The sequence below is a fragment of the Salvelinus alpinus genome, chromosome 5, assembly GCF_045679555.1.
Source record: "Salvelinus alpinus chromosome 5, SLU_Salpinus.1, whole genome shotgun sequence".
Classification (NCBI taxonomy): Eukaryota; Metazoa; Chordata; class Actinopteri; order Salmoniformes; family Salmonidae; genus Salvelinus; species Salvelinus alpinus.
The window spans coordinates 74,699,500-74,716,208 of NC_092090.1; the positions used below are offsets into that span (position 1 = coordinate 74,699,500).

A 16,709-nucleotide genomic window follows, 5' to 3' on the forward strand; every position below is an offset into this window, starting at 1 on the left:
CAGAACCTTTATAGATCAGGGAGGTTTAGTCAATCTGAGAAGGATTTGGTTTGTCGGATTGGTAGGTTGTGGCAAACATCATCCACACGAGTGCTTACACTGTCATGAGGAATAGTTGTGGACTGATTCAGACCTCCTTTCAGACCTCCTTTAGACTGGGTCAATGGGCCATCATCGGCCACCTAAACGTTGACAAACCAAATAAAATCAGAGTCCAGGAAATTGGCCATGAATCAGTGATTGCACTGCACATAATTCCCTTTTTCAATAGCCTAGTCAAAGAAGGATGGGATTGTGCCCAAAGATGCTGACTTCGCTGCAAACATGAGAATTGGCTGCACACAATTGAGAATGTATAATCAAATCAAGAACATTAACACAGGGAGTGTACAAATATCTCTCTGTAAGTAGGAATTAGGGATCTTTGTTCCATATAAGAACCTCTGAGAACAGCCATGGACTTGGTTAAGGTAGAGCACCTCGAGGGGCTCTCAGAGGCTGAGCTCAACTTTAATTGGTTGAGCGTTTATTGGATAATTCAGACATAAGCAGGACCCATTTGAAATTATTGTGAAAATGATTGTGAACATATGTGCATTGTCACAGCAGATTTAGCTTGGGGTGCTGGCGGAGACTAACTCAATAAAGGAACATGTTAAAATATAGCTTGGGTATGAGAAATTAAATGACAAGAACCCTTCGTTCCTGACAGTGGGACAATCCTCTGATGAAGACTCTTCGTCCGAGAGAGACATGTCATAAGAAACAGACACTGCCATGCTCTCAAATTACACCACTATATTACATTGTCTTCAGTTGAGAGAGGTCAGCCAACCCGCCACCCTACCCATATCATACTGGGCATCCACACCAAGACACATACATAACTTTAGGTCTGGGGGCACCAACATTGTAACTAAAAACTCCGCACTACAAGGGATAGGTGGGGATTTCCCTTGTACCACTGGTAATGGGTTACCCAAGAAACAAGGAAACTGTACATGCTCTCTGCCAAGAAAGTAAAAAAAAAAAATCCATATCACCCTGACAGACCGTCCTAGACTCTTAGAAAAAAGGGTTCCACAAGGGTTCTTCAGCTGTCCCCATAGGAGAACCCTTTTTGGTTCCAAGTACAACCCTTTTTTGGTTCCAGGTAGAACCCTTTTGAGTTACATGTAAAACCCTTTGTGGAAAGGGTTCTACCTGGAACAAAAAATAGTTATTCAAAGGGTTTCACCTATGGGGACAGTCAGAGAAACCTTTTAGGTTCTAGATACTGTAGGAACGTTTTTTTAAAGAATGTAGATCGGCTATTGGTGCAGGATGTATGATGGGTTAGGGCTCTCTAGTGGTAGTCACCCAGATGATCTACGTTTAAAGCCCACAGTTGCCAAACAGTGCACATTTAAATTTCTAAGAGGGAGACAGTGGTGGAATGACTGTGGGAAGTTTTTCGAGCTGAGGCTTGAGGCCAACAGAGAGCGTGGGGGAAACAACTCCATGCTGAATGTTCTTAGCAAGTAGGCAGAGTCAGCACACAAGGCCCCTGCTGCACAAGGCCTGAACTGCTACCTCTACTGCGGGGCTGGCTGAATCTGATTATAGGCAGGCCCTGAGGACAGGCAGGTCATTGAGAGCGCAGAGATGAGCAAACAATAGATATTATCTTAAGGAATCGCTAGCTTTCCAAAGGAAAATGGTCCTCAGTGTCACATTGACGATGGGATCATCAACCTGACATTGAATCAGCCATTTAAGAAGGATGAACACTGCCACCCATTCATAGATACTCACTAAAATAATGAGAGCTCTTTTTCCACCTTTGTTTAAGACATATAAAGGGAAACTCATAGGGCTTTGCAAGACAAGGCTGTGCAGAAATTGGAGGATGCAGCTGACTCACAGATGAATACGCCTTTACAATGATTGGATATTGACTGAACAATCCCTTGGTCTATCACCATTGTACTTGACAAAGCTATATAGAAAAATCAATTTTAAAGCAAATGTATACATTTAAAAGTTTCTGCTATTGAATGTGCGTGACTATGTAGTGTAGCCTATTGTTGGCTAAATGTTTCATACATTTCTTTAGAACCTAACAACTTGCATAACTGTTGTTTTGTATCATGCTGAAGAAATATAATAGAATACATCTAGAATATAGATGCACCGAAAAATAAGAAATTGAGATATATACTACTACATGGTTATAAATGGCAAAAAATATCAATCCAAGGTGTTTATGCAAACTCTGCAGAAAAATAACTTGCACAAATTTGGGATCCAAAAATATTTTTCTCATCCCCGTCAAACTGTGTGAGAGTGGACATCTATACTTTTGAAATATACACAAATATTGTTGACAAACTGATATAGCTGCTATGGAGCTTCTTAATAGCACTATCAGTATACTGATAATGGTGGGCATGATCCGTCAGCTGAGTGAGTTTACTGCAGGGCCCTTAGATCAGTGGGCCCTGCTTATCCTTGAAGTCAAACAGGGACATCTTGTGGTCAGAGGCTCACATGTGGTTTATGAAGTTTTGTATGTGCTGCTGTGTTCTAAATGGTTGCAGATTGCCCCTGTAAATGTATGTTTAATATGGTAATTTTGTTTGAGCTCTCCATTATAATGAATTGTAATGTCTTGTACCTACCACATCTTGGCAGGATCAGACTCTTTTTGGAATAACCCTAAATCATATTGAAAATCTTTGTGGTCCAAACAGGATACCCACGTAGAAACAAAAACATGTTGGTTCTTCTCATCCAGCTAAAACACAATGATAATCTGCACCACACCTGACCTAAATCAAATATGAATCAATATTAACCAAAATATGAGAAGCATATAGATTTTCTTTACTTACAAAAGGGCAGTCAATAAATCGATGCTCATGTCTAAAATAACTGCCTTCATTGTCAGATAGGTAGCTAGGCCAAAAAGCGTAGGCCTAATAAATTGGAAAAGGCTATAAGGACACATCTGACGCCCCAAACCGATATTTCATTTCTGAATGTATAAAAAATAGTTTACGACACAAATATCCATTAAATTGATCAGATACTCTAGTGGCCACTCTAAGCATGAAAATAAATGTCTTCAAAAATGGAAAGCAGTCGGGAGAATGTAAGACCGGAAGGTACCCAAGTTTTTGTATGGAGATCAATGAGTGTTTAATTTGGTTAACAAAACATTGAATAGATTATTTGATACGTGGGCTTATTTGATCAAATAGACGTTTTGTAATATGATTAGGTTGTAAAGTGTACCGATATAAGTAGTTATCCCGCCAACCTTGAGAAAAAAACACTATATCGGTGTTGTGCCTGGTCGTCACTAGTTATTACAGCCACAAAGTCTTAAACCCGCCTATTTCTACAATTTGTTTTCTTAAAATGTGATTTTAAACATAAACCTAACCACACTGCTAACATTATATTTGGGCCCTGTTGTCCCTCTCGCTTCGCCTCTTCCTGTCTGGTTAGGGTCAGCTGTCCAATGCATTTCTCGTCTCGCGATACTCCGGAACTCCTCTCCAGCAGCAGTGGAAGGAGAGAGGGGGTGAGAACGTTCTTATATTATACCTCAGTGGGTGAGAAAGCTAGCCAACCTTCTACCGTGGAAACTACAGTAATATTCGAAAGATCCCACGATAGTTACATTATTTATATACACAAAGTAACTGTTTTGAAAAACATCGTAATTTAACCCAAATTATCTGTGCCAGTGTATTAGAGAGACATATCTAATTAAACGAGCAATGGCGTTGAAAAGAATTCAAAAGGTGAGTGTTTGTTATTGTTTGCTTATTTCTTCCTGTCATCCTGCGTTGCAACTAACGGTAACGTTAGTCAACTAAATAGTTATGCTTACAATCAGAAACGTTATAGTTCTCCACATTTCATGTAACACACACTTTTTTGTGCTCCCCTTGAATACTTCACATATAGACAAAGACGAGTAACCAATGGTGGCCTTTTGCAATTGACGCATTGCATGCTAGGAAGCTGTTAGCTAGCTAACGTTAGCTTAGCAGGACAGTATTTTTTTTTTGCTAGTTAGCGGTCCTCCCATCTAGTTAACGTTAGATAATGTAAAGGGGCCTGTACCAATTGCATTTGGTTGGGGTGCAAGTAATATGACTACATTGTGCGTGTATTTTTTTAATTTTTTTAATCACTAGTTAGCTAGTCATTTATTTGTCAGACGAACCCGGTGAGAGTCCAATTTGGGGCTAGGTTGCTAATGCTAGCTAGCGGTAGCTATCTTTTGCCATCTTTGCTCCATCATGAATGAGTGTGCTGGAAACTAATGCGCACGCGTGACATCTGACAGCTGTTTGCAGGTTGCCAAATACTGAACTCCAATGTCAATGTTGCCATATATGGAATGGCAAATGGGGCACTGGGGCAAGCAAGTGTATTTATAACAGAATGGACAGCGTTTGCATAAATAGTTAACTAACTAGTGTACTGATTTCTGTACAACAATAACAGTGATGTCATACCATATACACTAAAATGGTACACCGCTAGTAAACACCATAACTGCTAACATATGTGACTTTGGTGAACAATTGAAACAGCAGTGGGCTGTTTTTATTTATTATTTATTCACTGTAGTGAAAGTTTTCATTAGTAGGGATATTAGTTTTGTGAATTTGGCGAACAATTGAAACAGTGGTTAATTTTGTTTATATTCTCACTATAATAAAAGTAAAACAATTTGTAGGGTGTAACGTTATCATCACTTCACAGTATGGTACAGACGGGGACTGTGTAGTAATTGGTCATGTTAGCCTAAATGTCAAATTTGAGAAGAGGCTTTGATAGTTAATTTGGCTGTTACACCTTTCACCCCAACTCAGTGCTCAACCAGACAACCGTTGTCAAACAATGTGGTGTAGCCTATTTCACAATATCTGAATAATTTTCCACATCAATTTCCTCAGTCAGTGTGTGACTGTGTCTGAATCAGGGTCGTATTCACTAGAAAACAAACAGAAGAGAACAGACCGAAACGGGTATGGACTACCAGTCCAATAATACGACTCAGTGAACTCAACCCAGATGTGACTACCTATGCCAAGTTTTTTTCCCAACATTTGCAGAATTGCAGAGACAACAGCAGCCTGTTTAGAAAAAAATATACAGTACTTGTCAATAGTTTGGACAAGTACTCATTCCGGGGTTTTTCTTTATTCTTACTATTTTCTACATTGTAGAATAATAGTGAAGACATCAAAACTATGAAATAACACATATCAAAAAAGTGTTAAACAAATAAAAAATATATTTGATTATATTTTCCTTGATGACAGCTTTGCACACTTGGCATTCTCTCAACCAGCTTCATGAGGTAGTCACCTGGAATGCATTTCAATTAACAGGTGTGCCTTGTTAAAAGTTAATTTGTGGAATTTCTTTCCTTAATGCGTTTGAGCCAATCAGTTGTGTTGTGACATGGTAGGAGTGGTATACAGACGATAGCCCTATTTGGTAAAATACCAAGTCCATATTATGGCAAGAACAGCTCAAATAAGCAAAGAGAAACGACAGTACATCATTACCTTAAGACATGAAGGTCAGTCAATCTGGAACATTTAAAGAACTTTGCAAGTTTCTTCAAGTACAGTGGCAAAAACCATCAAGCGCTATGATGAAACTGGCTCTCATGAGGACTGCCACATGAAAGTAAGACCCATAGTTACCTCTGCTGCAGAGGATGAGTTCATTAGATTTACCAGCCTCAGAAATTGCAGCCCAAATAAATGCTTCACAGAGTTCAAGTTTAGACACATCAACGTAAACTGTTCATCGGAGACTGTGTGAATCAGGCCTTCATGGTCATATTGCTGCAAAGAAATCACTACACTACATCCTTTGCACCCCAGTATCTCTACTTGCACATTCATCTTCTGCACATCTATCACTCCAGTGTTTAATTGCGAAATTGTAATTACTTCACCACTACGACCTATTTATTGCCTTACCTCCCTAATCTTACCTCATTTGCACACACTGTATATAGATCTTTTCTATTGTGTTATTGACTGTAGGTTTTTCTAACTCGGTGTTGTTGTTTTTGTCGCACTGCTTTGCATTATTTTGGCCAGGTCGCAGTTGTAAATGAGAACTTGTTCTCTACTGGCCTACCTGGTTAAATATAGGTGAAATATAAAAAATAAACTACTAAAGGACACCAATAAGAAGAGACTTGCTTGGGTCAAGAAACACGAGCAAATCAAATCACATTTTATTGGTCACACACACATGGTTAGCAGCTGTTAATGCGAGTGCAGCAAAAAGCAAAATTCACAACAGCTTCCTTATACACACAAATATAAAGGGATGAATAAGAATATGTACATATAAATATATGGATGAGCGATGGCCATGCGACATAGGCAAGATGCAGTAGATGGTATAGAATATAGTATATACGTATGAGATGAGTAATGTAGGATATGTAAACATTATTAAAGTGGCGTTATTTAAAGTGACTAGTGATACCTTTATTAAATCCATTTATTTAAGTGACCAGAGATTTGAGACTGTTGCAGCAGCCTCTATGTTAGTGATGGCTGTTTTACAGTCTGATGGCCTTGAGATATAAGCTGTTTTTCAGTTTCTCGGTCCCAGCTTTGATGCACCTGTACTGATCTCGCCTTCTGGAAAATAGCGGGGTGAACAGGCAGTGGCTCGGGTGGTTGTTGGCCTTGATCTTTTTGGCCTTCCTGTGACATCGAGTGCTGTAGGTGTCCTGGAGGGCAGGTAGTTTGCCCCCGGGGATGCGTTGTGCAGACCACACTACCCTCTGGAGAGCCTTGCGGTTGAGGGTTGTGCAGTTGCCATACCAGGCGGTGATGCAGCCCGACAGGATGCTCTTGATTGTGCATCTGTAGAAGTTTGAGTGTTTTAGGTGACAAGCCAAATTTGGGGCTGAGAACAGGGCCCCACAAGGGTGCGGTGTTGAGGATCTGCGGGGTGGAGGTGTTGTTTCCTTCCTTCACCACCTGGAGGCGGCCCATCAGAAAGTCCAGGATCCACTTGCACAGGGCGGGGTCGAGACCCGGGGTCTTAAGCTTAATGACAAGTTTGGAGGGTACTATATGGTGTTAAATGCTGAGCTATAGTCAATGAACAGCATTTTTACATCGGTATTCCTCTTGTTCAGATGAGATAGGGCAGTGTGATGGCGATTGCGTCGTCTGTGGACCTATTGGGGTGGTAAGCAAATTGGATTGGGCCTAGGGTATCAGGTATGGTGGATGTGTTATGATCCTTGACTAGTCTATCAAAGCACTTCATGATGACAGAAGTGAGTGCTACGGGGCAATAGTCATTTAGTTCAGTTACCTTCGCTTTCTTGGGAACAGGAACAAGGGTGGCCATCTTGAAGCATGTGGGGACAGCAGATTGGGATTGATTGAATATGTCCGTAAACACACCAGCCAGCTGGTCTGCGTATGCTCTGAGGACGCGGCTAGGGATGTAGTCTGGGCCGGCAGCCTTGCGAGGATTAACACGTTTAAATGTTTTACTCACGTTGGCCACGGAGAAGGAGAGCCCACAGGCTTTGGTAGTGGGCCGTGTCAGTGGCACTGTTGTCCTCAAAGCGAGCAAAGAAGTTGTTTAATTTGTCTGGGAGCAAGATGTCGATGTCTGCGACGGGGCTGGTTTTCTTTTTGTAGCCTGTGATTGACTGTAGACCCTGCCACCATACGTCTCATGTTTAGCTGTTGAATTGCGACTCTACTTTGTCTCTATACTGAAGCTTTGCTTGTTTGATTGCCTTGCCTTGGGAATTACTACACTGTTTGTATTCGGTCATGTTTCCAGTCGCCTTGCCATGATTAAAAGCGGTGGTTCGCGCCTTTAGTTTTGCGTGAATGCTGCCATCAATCCACGGTTTCTGGTTAGGGAAGGTTTTAATAGTCACAATGGATACACACTCTACAAGAGAGCCAAAGAAATGGTTAGGTATGCAAAGGGTCATCAAGTTATAGCAGCAATCTACCTCACCAAGCAAGGTGAGAAGAATAAGAGCACCACATTGAAGCTGCCCAGCAACACCCGTTGGAGTGGTGTTGTCATCATGTTTGACTGTCTCCTGGAGGGGGAATGATTCTCCCAAGAAATGGCCAAATCCCACCAACATCAGCCGCCTCAGAGCGCAACTGCTCCTTGTTTGGGAACACACACCAAAGCACGCAACAGGCTGACCAATACAAGGCTCGGAAAATTGGTGGCCATCCGGGCAAATTTGAGGCTTTTTGAGCCTGACAATGAGCCATCCTCAACCAGGTTGGAAAGTGACAGTGAAGATGAGGCCTCAGAGTCTGATGTTCAAGAGGTGGACATTGAGGAGGTCAAGGGAGAAGACATGGAAGCATGAGAGGAAGACAACCAAAGTTTAGTTTCTAGACGATCATTTTACAGATGTATGTTGAAAACGTTTTTGGGAGATGCGATGGATCATTGGGGATCATTCAATATTCCCTTTTGTTGTTCAGTGAAATCATCCTATGTGAATAGTCAACTAATTTAATTAAAGTCCAATTCATAACTAAATAGTTTTTTTATTTTTTTCTATTGGAAGGATTTAATCATTTGCAATTGTCTACTTATGATAAGGTAAAATGTTTATGTTTCTGTCTCCATATGGTAAATATATCCAATGCAAAAAACATCTACATTTAAATGGTATTCATTTGCATATATTTCTGTTAATTCCCATGTATTCCTGTTAAATCCCACGGAAAGTTTCCACCTCTGAATATTCCCCAAAGTGTGCAAGCCTAAACCCTAGAATGAGTATGTGTGTCCATACTTTGACTGGTGCTGTATATCTGTAACATATGACACAGGTATATCCATGACAGAATTTTTTTCATTATCTGCCACATCGGCTAGAAGTGGACTCAAAAAGGTAATTTATCTATTATTGTTCATCTCTTTAGGAACTGACAGATTTGCAGAGGGATCCGCCTGCACAGTGCTCAGCGGGACCAGTTGGAGATGATTGTAAGTAACTATGGGATAAATCCTATATATTGATCACATGAAAGACTTATTTGCCATGTTTTTAAAAACAGTCTGTGCCAGTCTGTTAGACATTCAGTAGTGTGAAATGCACACCTACACTATACATACATGTAGGTAACTTTTGATGGGGACACATGCAATGGGCTAGGCTATGACATTGCATTGTTCTGTATTAATTGTAACCCATTTTAAATTGTATTTAGTGTTTCACTGGCAGGCGACAATAATGGGTCCGGTATGTGATTTAATTTCCCTTTTCTCTTATTAACAAATAGCTTAGCAACAATTAAGCTTTTACGGGTATTCTTCTCCTTCTAAACATGTTTTTCTTCTGTTCTTTTAGAATGACAGTCCTTATCAGGGAGGGGTGTTCTTTTTGACTATACACTTCCCTACAGATTACCCCTTCAAACCACCAAAGGTGGGTTTAAAAAGCACATAAGATCAGTTTACATTAGGAAACAATTCATAGTGCTAGCAGTATGTGCTGGTTGATAAAATGTTTCAATTCAATTGCAGGTTGCGTTCACGACAAAGATCTACCACCCCAATATCAACAGTAATGGAAGCATTTGTCTGGATATATTGAGATCTCAATGGTCGCCTGCACTCACTGTATCAAAAGGTAAGCCCCTATGAATGTTTGTCTATAGTAGAGCTGGGATGATGAATAGAAGATTGATACCTATCAAACCAATTATTTCAGACATTTTACTGATATCGATGCACACTATAAACTTATTGTTCAATTGATCGTTATTGTGAAAATTCAGTCAATTTATCATGGATTTTTGTCCATGTCGCCCAGCTCTAGTCTATAGGATCTGACATGAGGTTGGAATTAAATATTTCCAGGGATTACTTCAATATAATTTATTATGATGATGAGGGAAAATATATTTAAATATAATGCATAGGACCTTTTCAAATGTTAGCATTGATTTAAGGACAGAGACAGCATATCTCTCCAAACATGCTTATTTTAGAACTGTAGGCGTACACATTTAGTTGGTTTGTTTACAAGCCGTAAGGCTTACCATTTTAAGAAACAATTGTTTGACCGAGTCAATGTCTCTCCAGGTAGTTAAGTTTTATTATTCGAATGTAAAGGATACACATGGTATACACCGTCCAACAAAATGTTTACTTGCAGGTTCTTTCTCGACAATGGCAACAATAAGAAATAATAAAAGATAAGAATATGAATATAAAGTAAATGGCTCAGTAGAATATACTTTTTTTTGCATAAGTATAGTACAGGAAGGCACAATTTATAATCTAATATTTATATGTGTTTTGGGAAGTGGGTATTGGGGGGCAAGTGTTTAAATTGTGCAGTATTTAGTAATAATAATAAGTCTGGCAGCAGCAGCAGTTGTAATGTGTGTATCATGAATGTACCGTATATGGGGGTGTGTGGTAATAATGTACAAGACAATTAGTTCAAATTTAGCAATCCATTGTTATTTTCTACTTCAAATGGTTGTCAGAATAGTAAATATATTATTCTTAGACTTGAAGGGAAATCGTTATCATGTGCCACTTTGTGTCTCAGGTGAAGAGGTGGTCAACACAACAGCAACTGTTGTCATAGCAATATGGAGGAAAGCTGTGAGCTGTGTGTAGATGTATTAAAGGCTCTTAGTTCCCCTAAAGAAAATGCATGGTTAAGAGCCGTTACAGAAGCATTTGGCCTCCTTTTTGCATAATAAAATATTTAAAATAACATTTTTATTGACGTGTGTGTGCGTGGGTGTCTGCAGTGTGAGGGGTTTCAGATGTAGTTATTGCATTTTGATTATTTTCTTGTCCATTTTTTTTGTAGTTCTCTTGTCAATCTGCTCTCTGCTTTGCGATCCGAACCCAGATGACCCTCTTGTACCAGAGATTGCACACACCTACAAAGCTGACAGGGAAAAGTGAGTGTGCCATAGTGTTTGATTCCTTTGCTTTGAAACTCCAGCATACTGGTATTCCCGACTAGGGCATACTCCACAAACAGTTAAATGTATCTTTTAATGCCAACATTTTGGTCAATAGACCTTCATTTGATACCAACGTTTCAGTCAACTGACTGAAGGTCTAGAATACCAGTGTGCTAGTTCTGTTTTTCAGGTATAGCGCAAACCTTCCATTTTGTTTTACAGGTACAACAGACTAGCAAGAGAATGGACACAGAAGTATGCAATGTGAGAATGCCTGTGAAATGAAGACACTAAAAGAAGAAACATGTTTAATATTAACACAAGGCAAACGAACAAGAGGGGAAACATAACTACACACTCTGGCAGGAGAAGGAAGCGATAAAATAAGGGACAGTGCAACCTGGCTGCTAAGTGCCGAGCTGCTGCCATGTGCCATTCTTCATGACTTGTATGGATCAGCTGAGCAAGGCCTAAGGGACTCCTGAAAGCACTCCCTTATAGAATACTGGAATCTCCCCATAGTCCAGACCACCACACCCTGACTTTAACTATTACTACTTCTATTGTGACTATTATTATCAGTGTTACTATTCATATTCTTATGATCACTTGTTATTATAATGATATCATTGTGTTATTCTACTGAATGCTGAAACATTGGGTTTTGAATTTGGAGGGGACTAGTTAGCAGCTTGGTTCTCACTCCTTTCAAAGGTACTTTCTTTGCCCCTCTGAATGTCTTGTATTACTGTATGTTCATGTATTCAGTGGCCTTGCTGTATTATTGTAACAACCTCCTCTCAGACGTTAGAAGTGCAATTGAGTTGGAGTGCTCAGCACATAATGGTGCATGGCTATATGCAGCAGCGTTGTTCAATGGCTCACTAAGACTCTGGAGATGGTTCTACCCAAACTCTCACACCCGGACGTAATGTGAGACGATTCAGACAGTCATTCTGTATCCCCCTGAGCAAATTAATTGTATCCGTCAATGTATTTGGAAATGTCCCAAATGCAGTGACAGGTCGTCCTTGGAGAGCCTGGGGAGAGGTGCTATCAAGGTGAGCTGCCCTGGGTTGGACTGGCATCTGTGCTCATGGGCAAGAGACCAGGGAGAAAGTTCTGGAACCTCCACCACTTCTCTCACCTGTGTCGTCTACGTCCCTGCTTCTTGTCCTAGATCCATCCAGGGCTAGCATCTTACTTCATAAAATCCTACTGTAAGGTAGCACTTACAGTTGAGTACACGCATAGCGTAACAGAATGTAAACTTGTGAGATTGGGATGATTCATGAGGCTGGTGTTAGAGTGCAACCCTGTAAATACAGTAGCTCAGGTATATATTGAACTCACCTGTCTGAAAGGGCATTGTAGTGGCCTGTGATGAAAATGACCAGATCTGTGTTGCACACTGACATGCTGCTTTAATCCAGAAGTTGTCTTTGGAGACTTTATCTGACATGGGTCATTCATTAGCTTTCCCTACTCAACTTCTCGCCGTTATCACAGATTGTTTTACTGTACAACACTATGATGTGAATGTTTTCAAACAGTTTTTGTTCATACATGCTATTGCTTTGAATATGCCATTGGTTAAAACTGGAGTCATTTTTAATTTAGATGGGAGCTTGAAAATACGTTCTTTAATGACAACTGTTGCAGATCTATGAATGAACATGTCGTTTTTTTTGTTCAAGTGAGTAACTTTAACTCATCTTTTGTTTATTGTGAAGTTTCATTAGGTGTTTCACAAATGTTTCCCATGCCTTTTACATCTTAACATAACATGAGCTGTAACCTGGGTCGTGCCAGCTGCATATTTGTTTTAGCACATGTCTTGAGATTTTGTTCTTATCATTGGAACTTTACTTTCTCTTTATTTTTAGAGGGTCCGCAATAGTGCACATAGGCAATACATTTGTAACCTAGTATTCTGCAAGCTTGATTGTAGTTTTTTTTTTTATGTCACTAAAATGACCACCGTTGTGATTAATCTTGCATTAGTAATATCACATTTGAAGTAAACATAATCCAGTGGAGGTGCTGGACTAGTTAGACTGCATCTGTCTTGAGCTATAAATTGTCTGTTGCCATGGAAAGGGAATAAAAAGTATGGGGGGGGGATAATGTGAGAAATTTGGTCATCGAAACACTTAATGGATTTAGTGAAAGATCATGTAGGTTGATTGGGGTGGAAAAGAGGTTGTAGTCTATACTATACTGTAGCCTGGTTTGATTTAGGAGCCCGATGCATACTGTCATTATGAATTACATTTAGAATTGGTCATGAGGCTATGATTGAATATCCACTGAATACAGTCAATCATCTGGCAGTCAAGCCGTTTCTTAAAAAGACTGAGGCAGTGAGTAATGCCACTGGACAAAACTTATTTCTTCAGCTTGCTTTATTTTGCTCCGTATATTGCGTTGTCTGGTTATTTATTTTTGTCATCTGTCTTCCAGTTGTCCGTTTTGTGTGCAGTCAGCCTCAATCCATCAAATGTTTCTTTCAGTATGACATCCTGGTTTGATCCAAAGAGATACAAACTGAATTATCTCATTGGTCCAATGGGTTCTCAATGGAGGTCATGATAGGCAGCTTGGCATGCTTTGCACTCTGGAGAACATTTTCACAACCATTTGTCAGATATCAGGGATTTCTTTACATTTCATTTGCCTGACACCCCTGACAAAATCTTAGCCTTAACCATCATTTTGTGTATAGATACTGTAAATTGCTATCAGGGCTTGTTTCCCCTAAAGGGAAATCAATTTCATTTTATCACTAGAGACTTGCGATTAATATGTAAATTGGACAACTAATTTTTTTAGTGTACAGCCTTGCTAACTTGAAATTCAGGACCAGCCTTCATAAATAAATGCATCTCAAATGTATAGGTATGTCATTAAGACTTCCCATAACCAATTATCTCCCCTTGCATACACATGACAGAAAATAACAATTGGGTTGTCAATTTAAAAAAAATAAAACTCCTTTTTGTTTTATGTTTCTGAAATTAATTCCATACTCATTTATTGACTCATCTAAAACTATTGTAAAATATACATTACCTCATCTGTGTAGTTTTCAGTGTATATTTTTTTCTCCATGTCTGGTCTGATGGGCTGTTATCAGGGTTTTATCAATTTTGTAACAAATAATGAAATATCAGAGATTAGGGAGTTCAGGTTTCTACTCCATGGTTGCCTATACGGTGCAGACCAGACGGTTAAGAAAGAGTATGGCCAAAGAGACAACCAGCTGAAGGCCATGTTGAATTGTCCATTTTTTCAGAGACAAGTCGGTGGATTTCACGAAACACAAACAGTATGAAGACTTGAAAATGTGCTTTGTGTTCTATGGAAAACAATGAATGACGTAGAACTGACCTTCCATGGAGTTACATTGTCCAGAGAATGCATAGAGCCCCGAGCTGATTATGCCTTTTTTACGATGCCTATAATTTTATTTTATTTAACCAGGAAGGGCTCATTGAGATTTAAAATCTCTTTTTCAAGAGCGTCCTGGCCAAGATAGGCAGCACCAAGTCATTACAAAAATTACAGACAGACAACATGAAAAACTACAAGTAATCTAGTAAAAACCATTGAATTCACAAGAGTATAACAATATCAAAAACAGCAAATTAAAAACATTGACAGGTCAGGGAATCAGCCTCAAAATCCTTCATCAGTGATTTAAAAACACCAATCGGGACGACAAGTTCTTCCAGTTTAAAAGTATTTTGTAAGGTGTTCCAAGACGATGGCGCAGAGTACATAAAATACCTTTTACCAAATTCAGTTCGGACATTTGGAACAGTTAGCAGGATAAAGTCTAGCGAACGAAGAGAGTACCCACCACATTTCTGAACAATAAAAATGCCCAAATAAAAAGGTAGTAAACCCAAGATGGCTTTGTAAATAAAAGTATACCAGTGACTGAGCCTACGAGTGACTAGAGAAGGCCAGCCAACCCTGGTATATAAAGTGCAGTGGTGCGTAAGGGTTTTGCGGTTTAAAATAAATCTCAAAGTGCCATGGTAAAGAGTGTCAATTGATCTCAAGAGTGCATTCTAATTCAATTTAACACATTTGCCACTAGAAATGTGTTAAACATCCACTGAATTAGTTAGCAAGTTTACTAGATACCTACAGTAATTCATTTAGCTAACCAAACCATCAGTCCTTTCTTGCCATTATGAAAATCAAATTCAACAATGTGAATCTTTTCAATACGACTTTCTTTCAAAACTATTTAATTCAACCGCGCAAATATACCATTCATTTTCGGGAAAGAATGCACTCTAGAATTCCATTCAAGCCAATCAGGAACAAGTATTCAACAATGCCATGGTATTAAGTTAATTGAGCTAGCTGACCTGTGGCATGGCAGAAGTGGGCGATACTGAGTTTCCAGAAGTCCCACTCAGAAATAGAATTCATGTTGTAGGAACGAGCGAGAAGAAGGATGGCGAGAAGAAGCAAGACAGGAAAAACGGCACGAGGTGCGAACCCAAACCAACTGATAGACAAGCTAAGTACTTTCTCCTTGCTGAGACAAGTGCAGGAGAGAAAAATACATGTTACGTGCCTGAATGCCCTGAGCAGTCGATGGATAGTTAACTTGAAATTGATCCTGACAAAAGTGAGGAGAAAGAACCTGTGTTATCAGGTGAGGTGAAGGTTTCTGAACCTCACCGACATGATCAGGAAAATGCCAGAGAGGACTCTGACCCAGTGGGAGTAAGATTCTTGGAGAAAGTGGATCCATCCCCTTTGGCCGATCTGTTTGTTGTATCAGGCTGAGTAAAGAAGGAGTTGGGTTCTGTCAAGTCGGTCAAAGTATCCAGAGATGGACTTGTGTAGAGTTTTTGCGTATCTGCTGCTCGTTGGGAGAGGACGCTGCACGTTTCGAGACTCGGGATGAAAGTGGTGTTATGCTTTGCTCTCTGGAGCAGAGCTCTGAAAGGAGTGATGAAGGGTGGGGTTGAGTGTTAAGGTGGATCAACTGAAGTTGGGGATCCCCGCCTTTGGTGCGACGCAGACCCAGTGCGGTGGTGAGCGCGAGACTGAGGAGAACCGTGTCTGTTCTTTTAAGTTTTGATGCAGTGTTTTGATGTGCTTGCAGGATAAATTCATGGTAGGGTATATAACATTGGAGGCTGCTGACGGGAGGACGGCTCATAATAATGTCTGGAATGGAGTCAATGGAATGGTATCAAACACATGGAAACCTCATCTTTGACGTGTTTGATACCATTCTATTGACTCCATTCCAGACCTTATGAGCCGTCCTCCCGTCAGCAGCCTCCACTGTATTTAAGTTATCCCGTGAGAGCTTTTGTTCCGAACCCACTATGGTGTTTCATGTGCCAAGTTCATGGTTATGTTGCAGCAGTATGTAGGAGGGAGATTACGAGGTGTGAGAAGTGTGTTGTTTTGTTGGAAAAGGTGGAGCGTTTCAATTGTGGGGTTGACCATGTTGCTGGGGATCAGAAATGTCTTATGCAAGTAAGACAGATTTAAGTTTCCAGGGTGAGGACAGTGCAGAAAGTGTCATATGCTGAGGCAGTAAGGAAAGTAGAGGATGGTGGGCAAAGGGGGAGGGGGCCTGAGAAGATCCCTGTGAGAAGTAGGCAAGTACAGAGTGACCTGAACAGTTTGTGTAAGGTTGGCTTGTTGCTGTTTATTGCTATGGTTATTAATTGTACAGCACAGATGGAAAGG

General features: G+C 40.1%; 1 protein-coding gene across 2 annotated transcripts; it reads left to right on the plus strand.

Annotated features, from left to right (window-relative positions):
- The first annotated feature begins 3,100 nt into the window (after positions 1-3,100).
- Positions 3,101-13,985, plus strand: LOC139576773 (ubiquitin-conjugating enzyme E2 D4). 2 transcript variants are annotated; one of them, XM_071403215.1, is made up of 8 exons: positions 3,101-3,146; positions 3,493-3,568; positions 8,970-9,033; positions 9,258-9,289; positions 9,398-9,475; positions 9,574-9,679; positions 10,880-10,973; positions 11,202-13,985. In XM_071403215.1, exons 2-8 carry the CDS (start codon positions 3,506-3,508, stop codon positions 11,245-11,247), a joined length of 483 nt encoding a protein of 160 aa, XP_071259316.1. In that variant the 5' UTR covers positions 3,101-3,146; positions 3,493-3,505; the 3' UTR covers positions 11,248-13,985. The 2 variants fall into 2 exon arrangements, with proteins under 2 accessions (XP_071259316.1, XP_071259317.1); XM_071403216.1 differs by lacking the exon at positions 3,101-3,146 and having other exon boundaries at positions 3,539-3,791.
- The last annotated feature ends 2,724 nt before the right edge of the window (positions 13,986-16,709 follow it).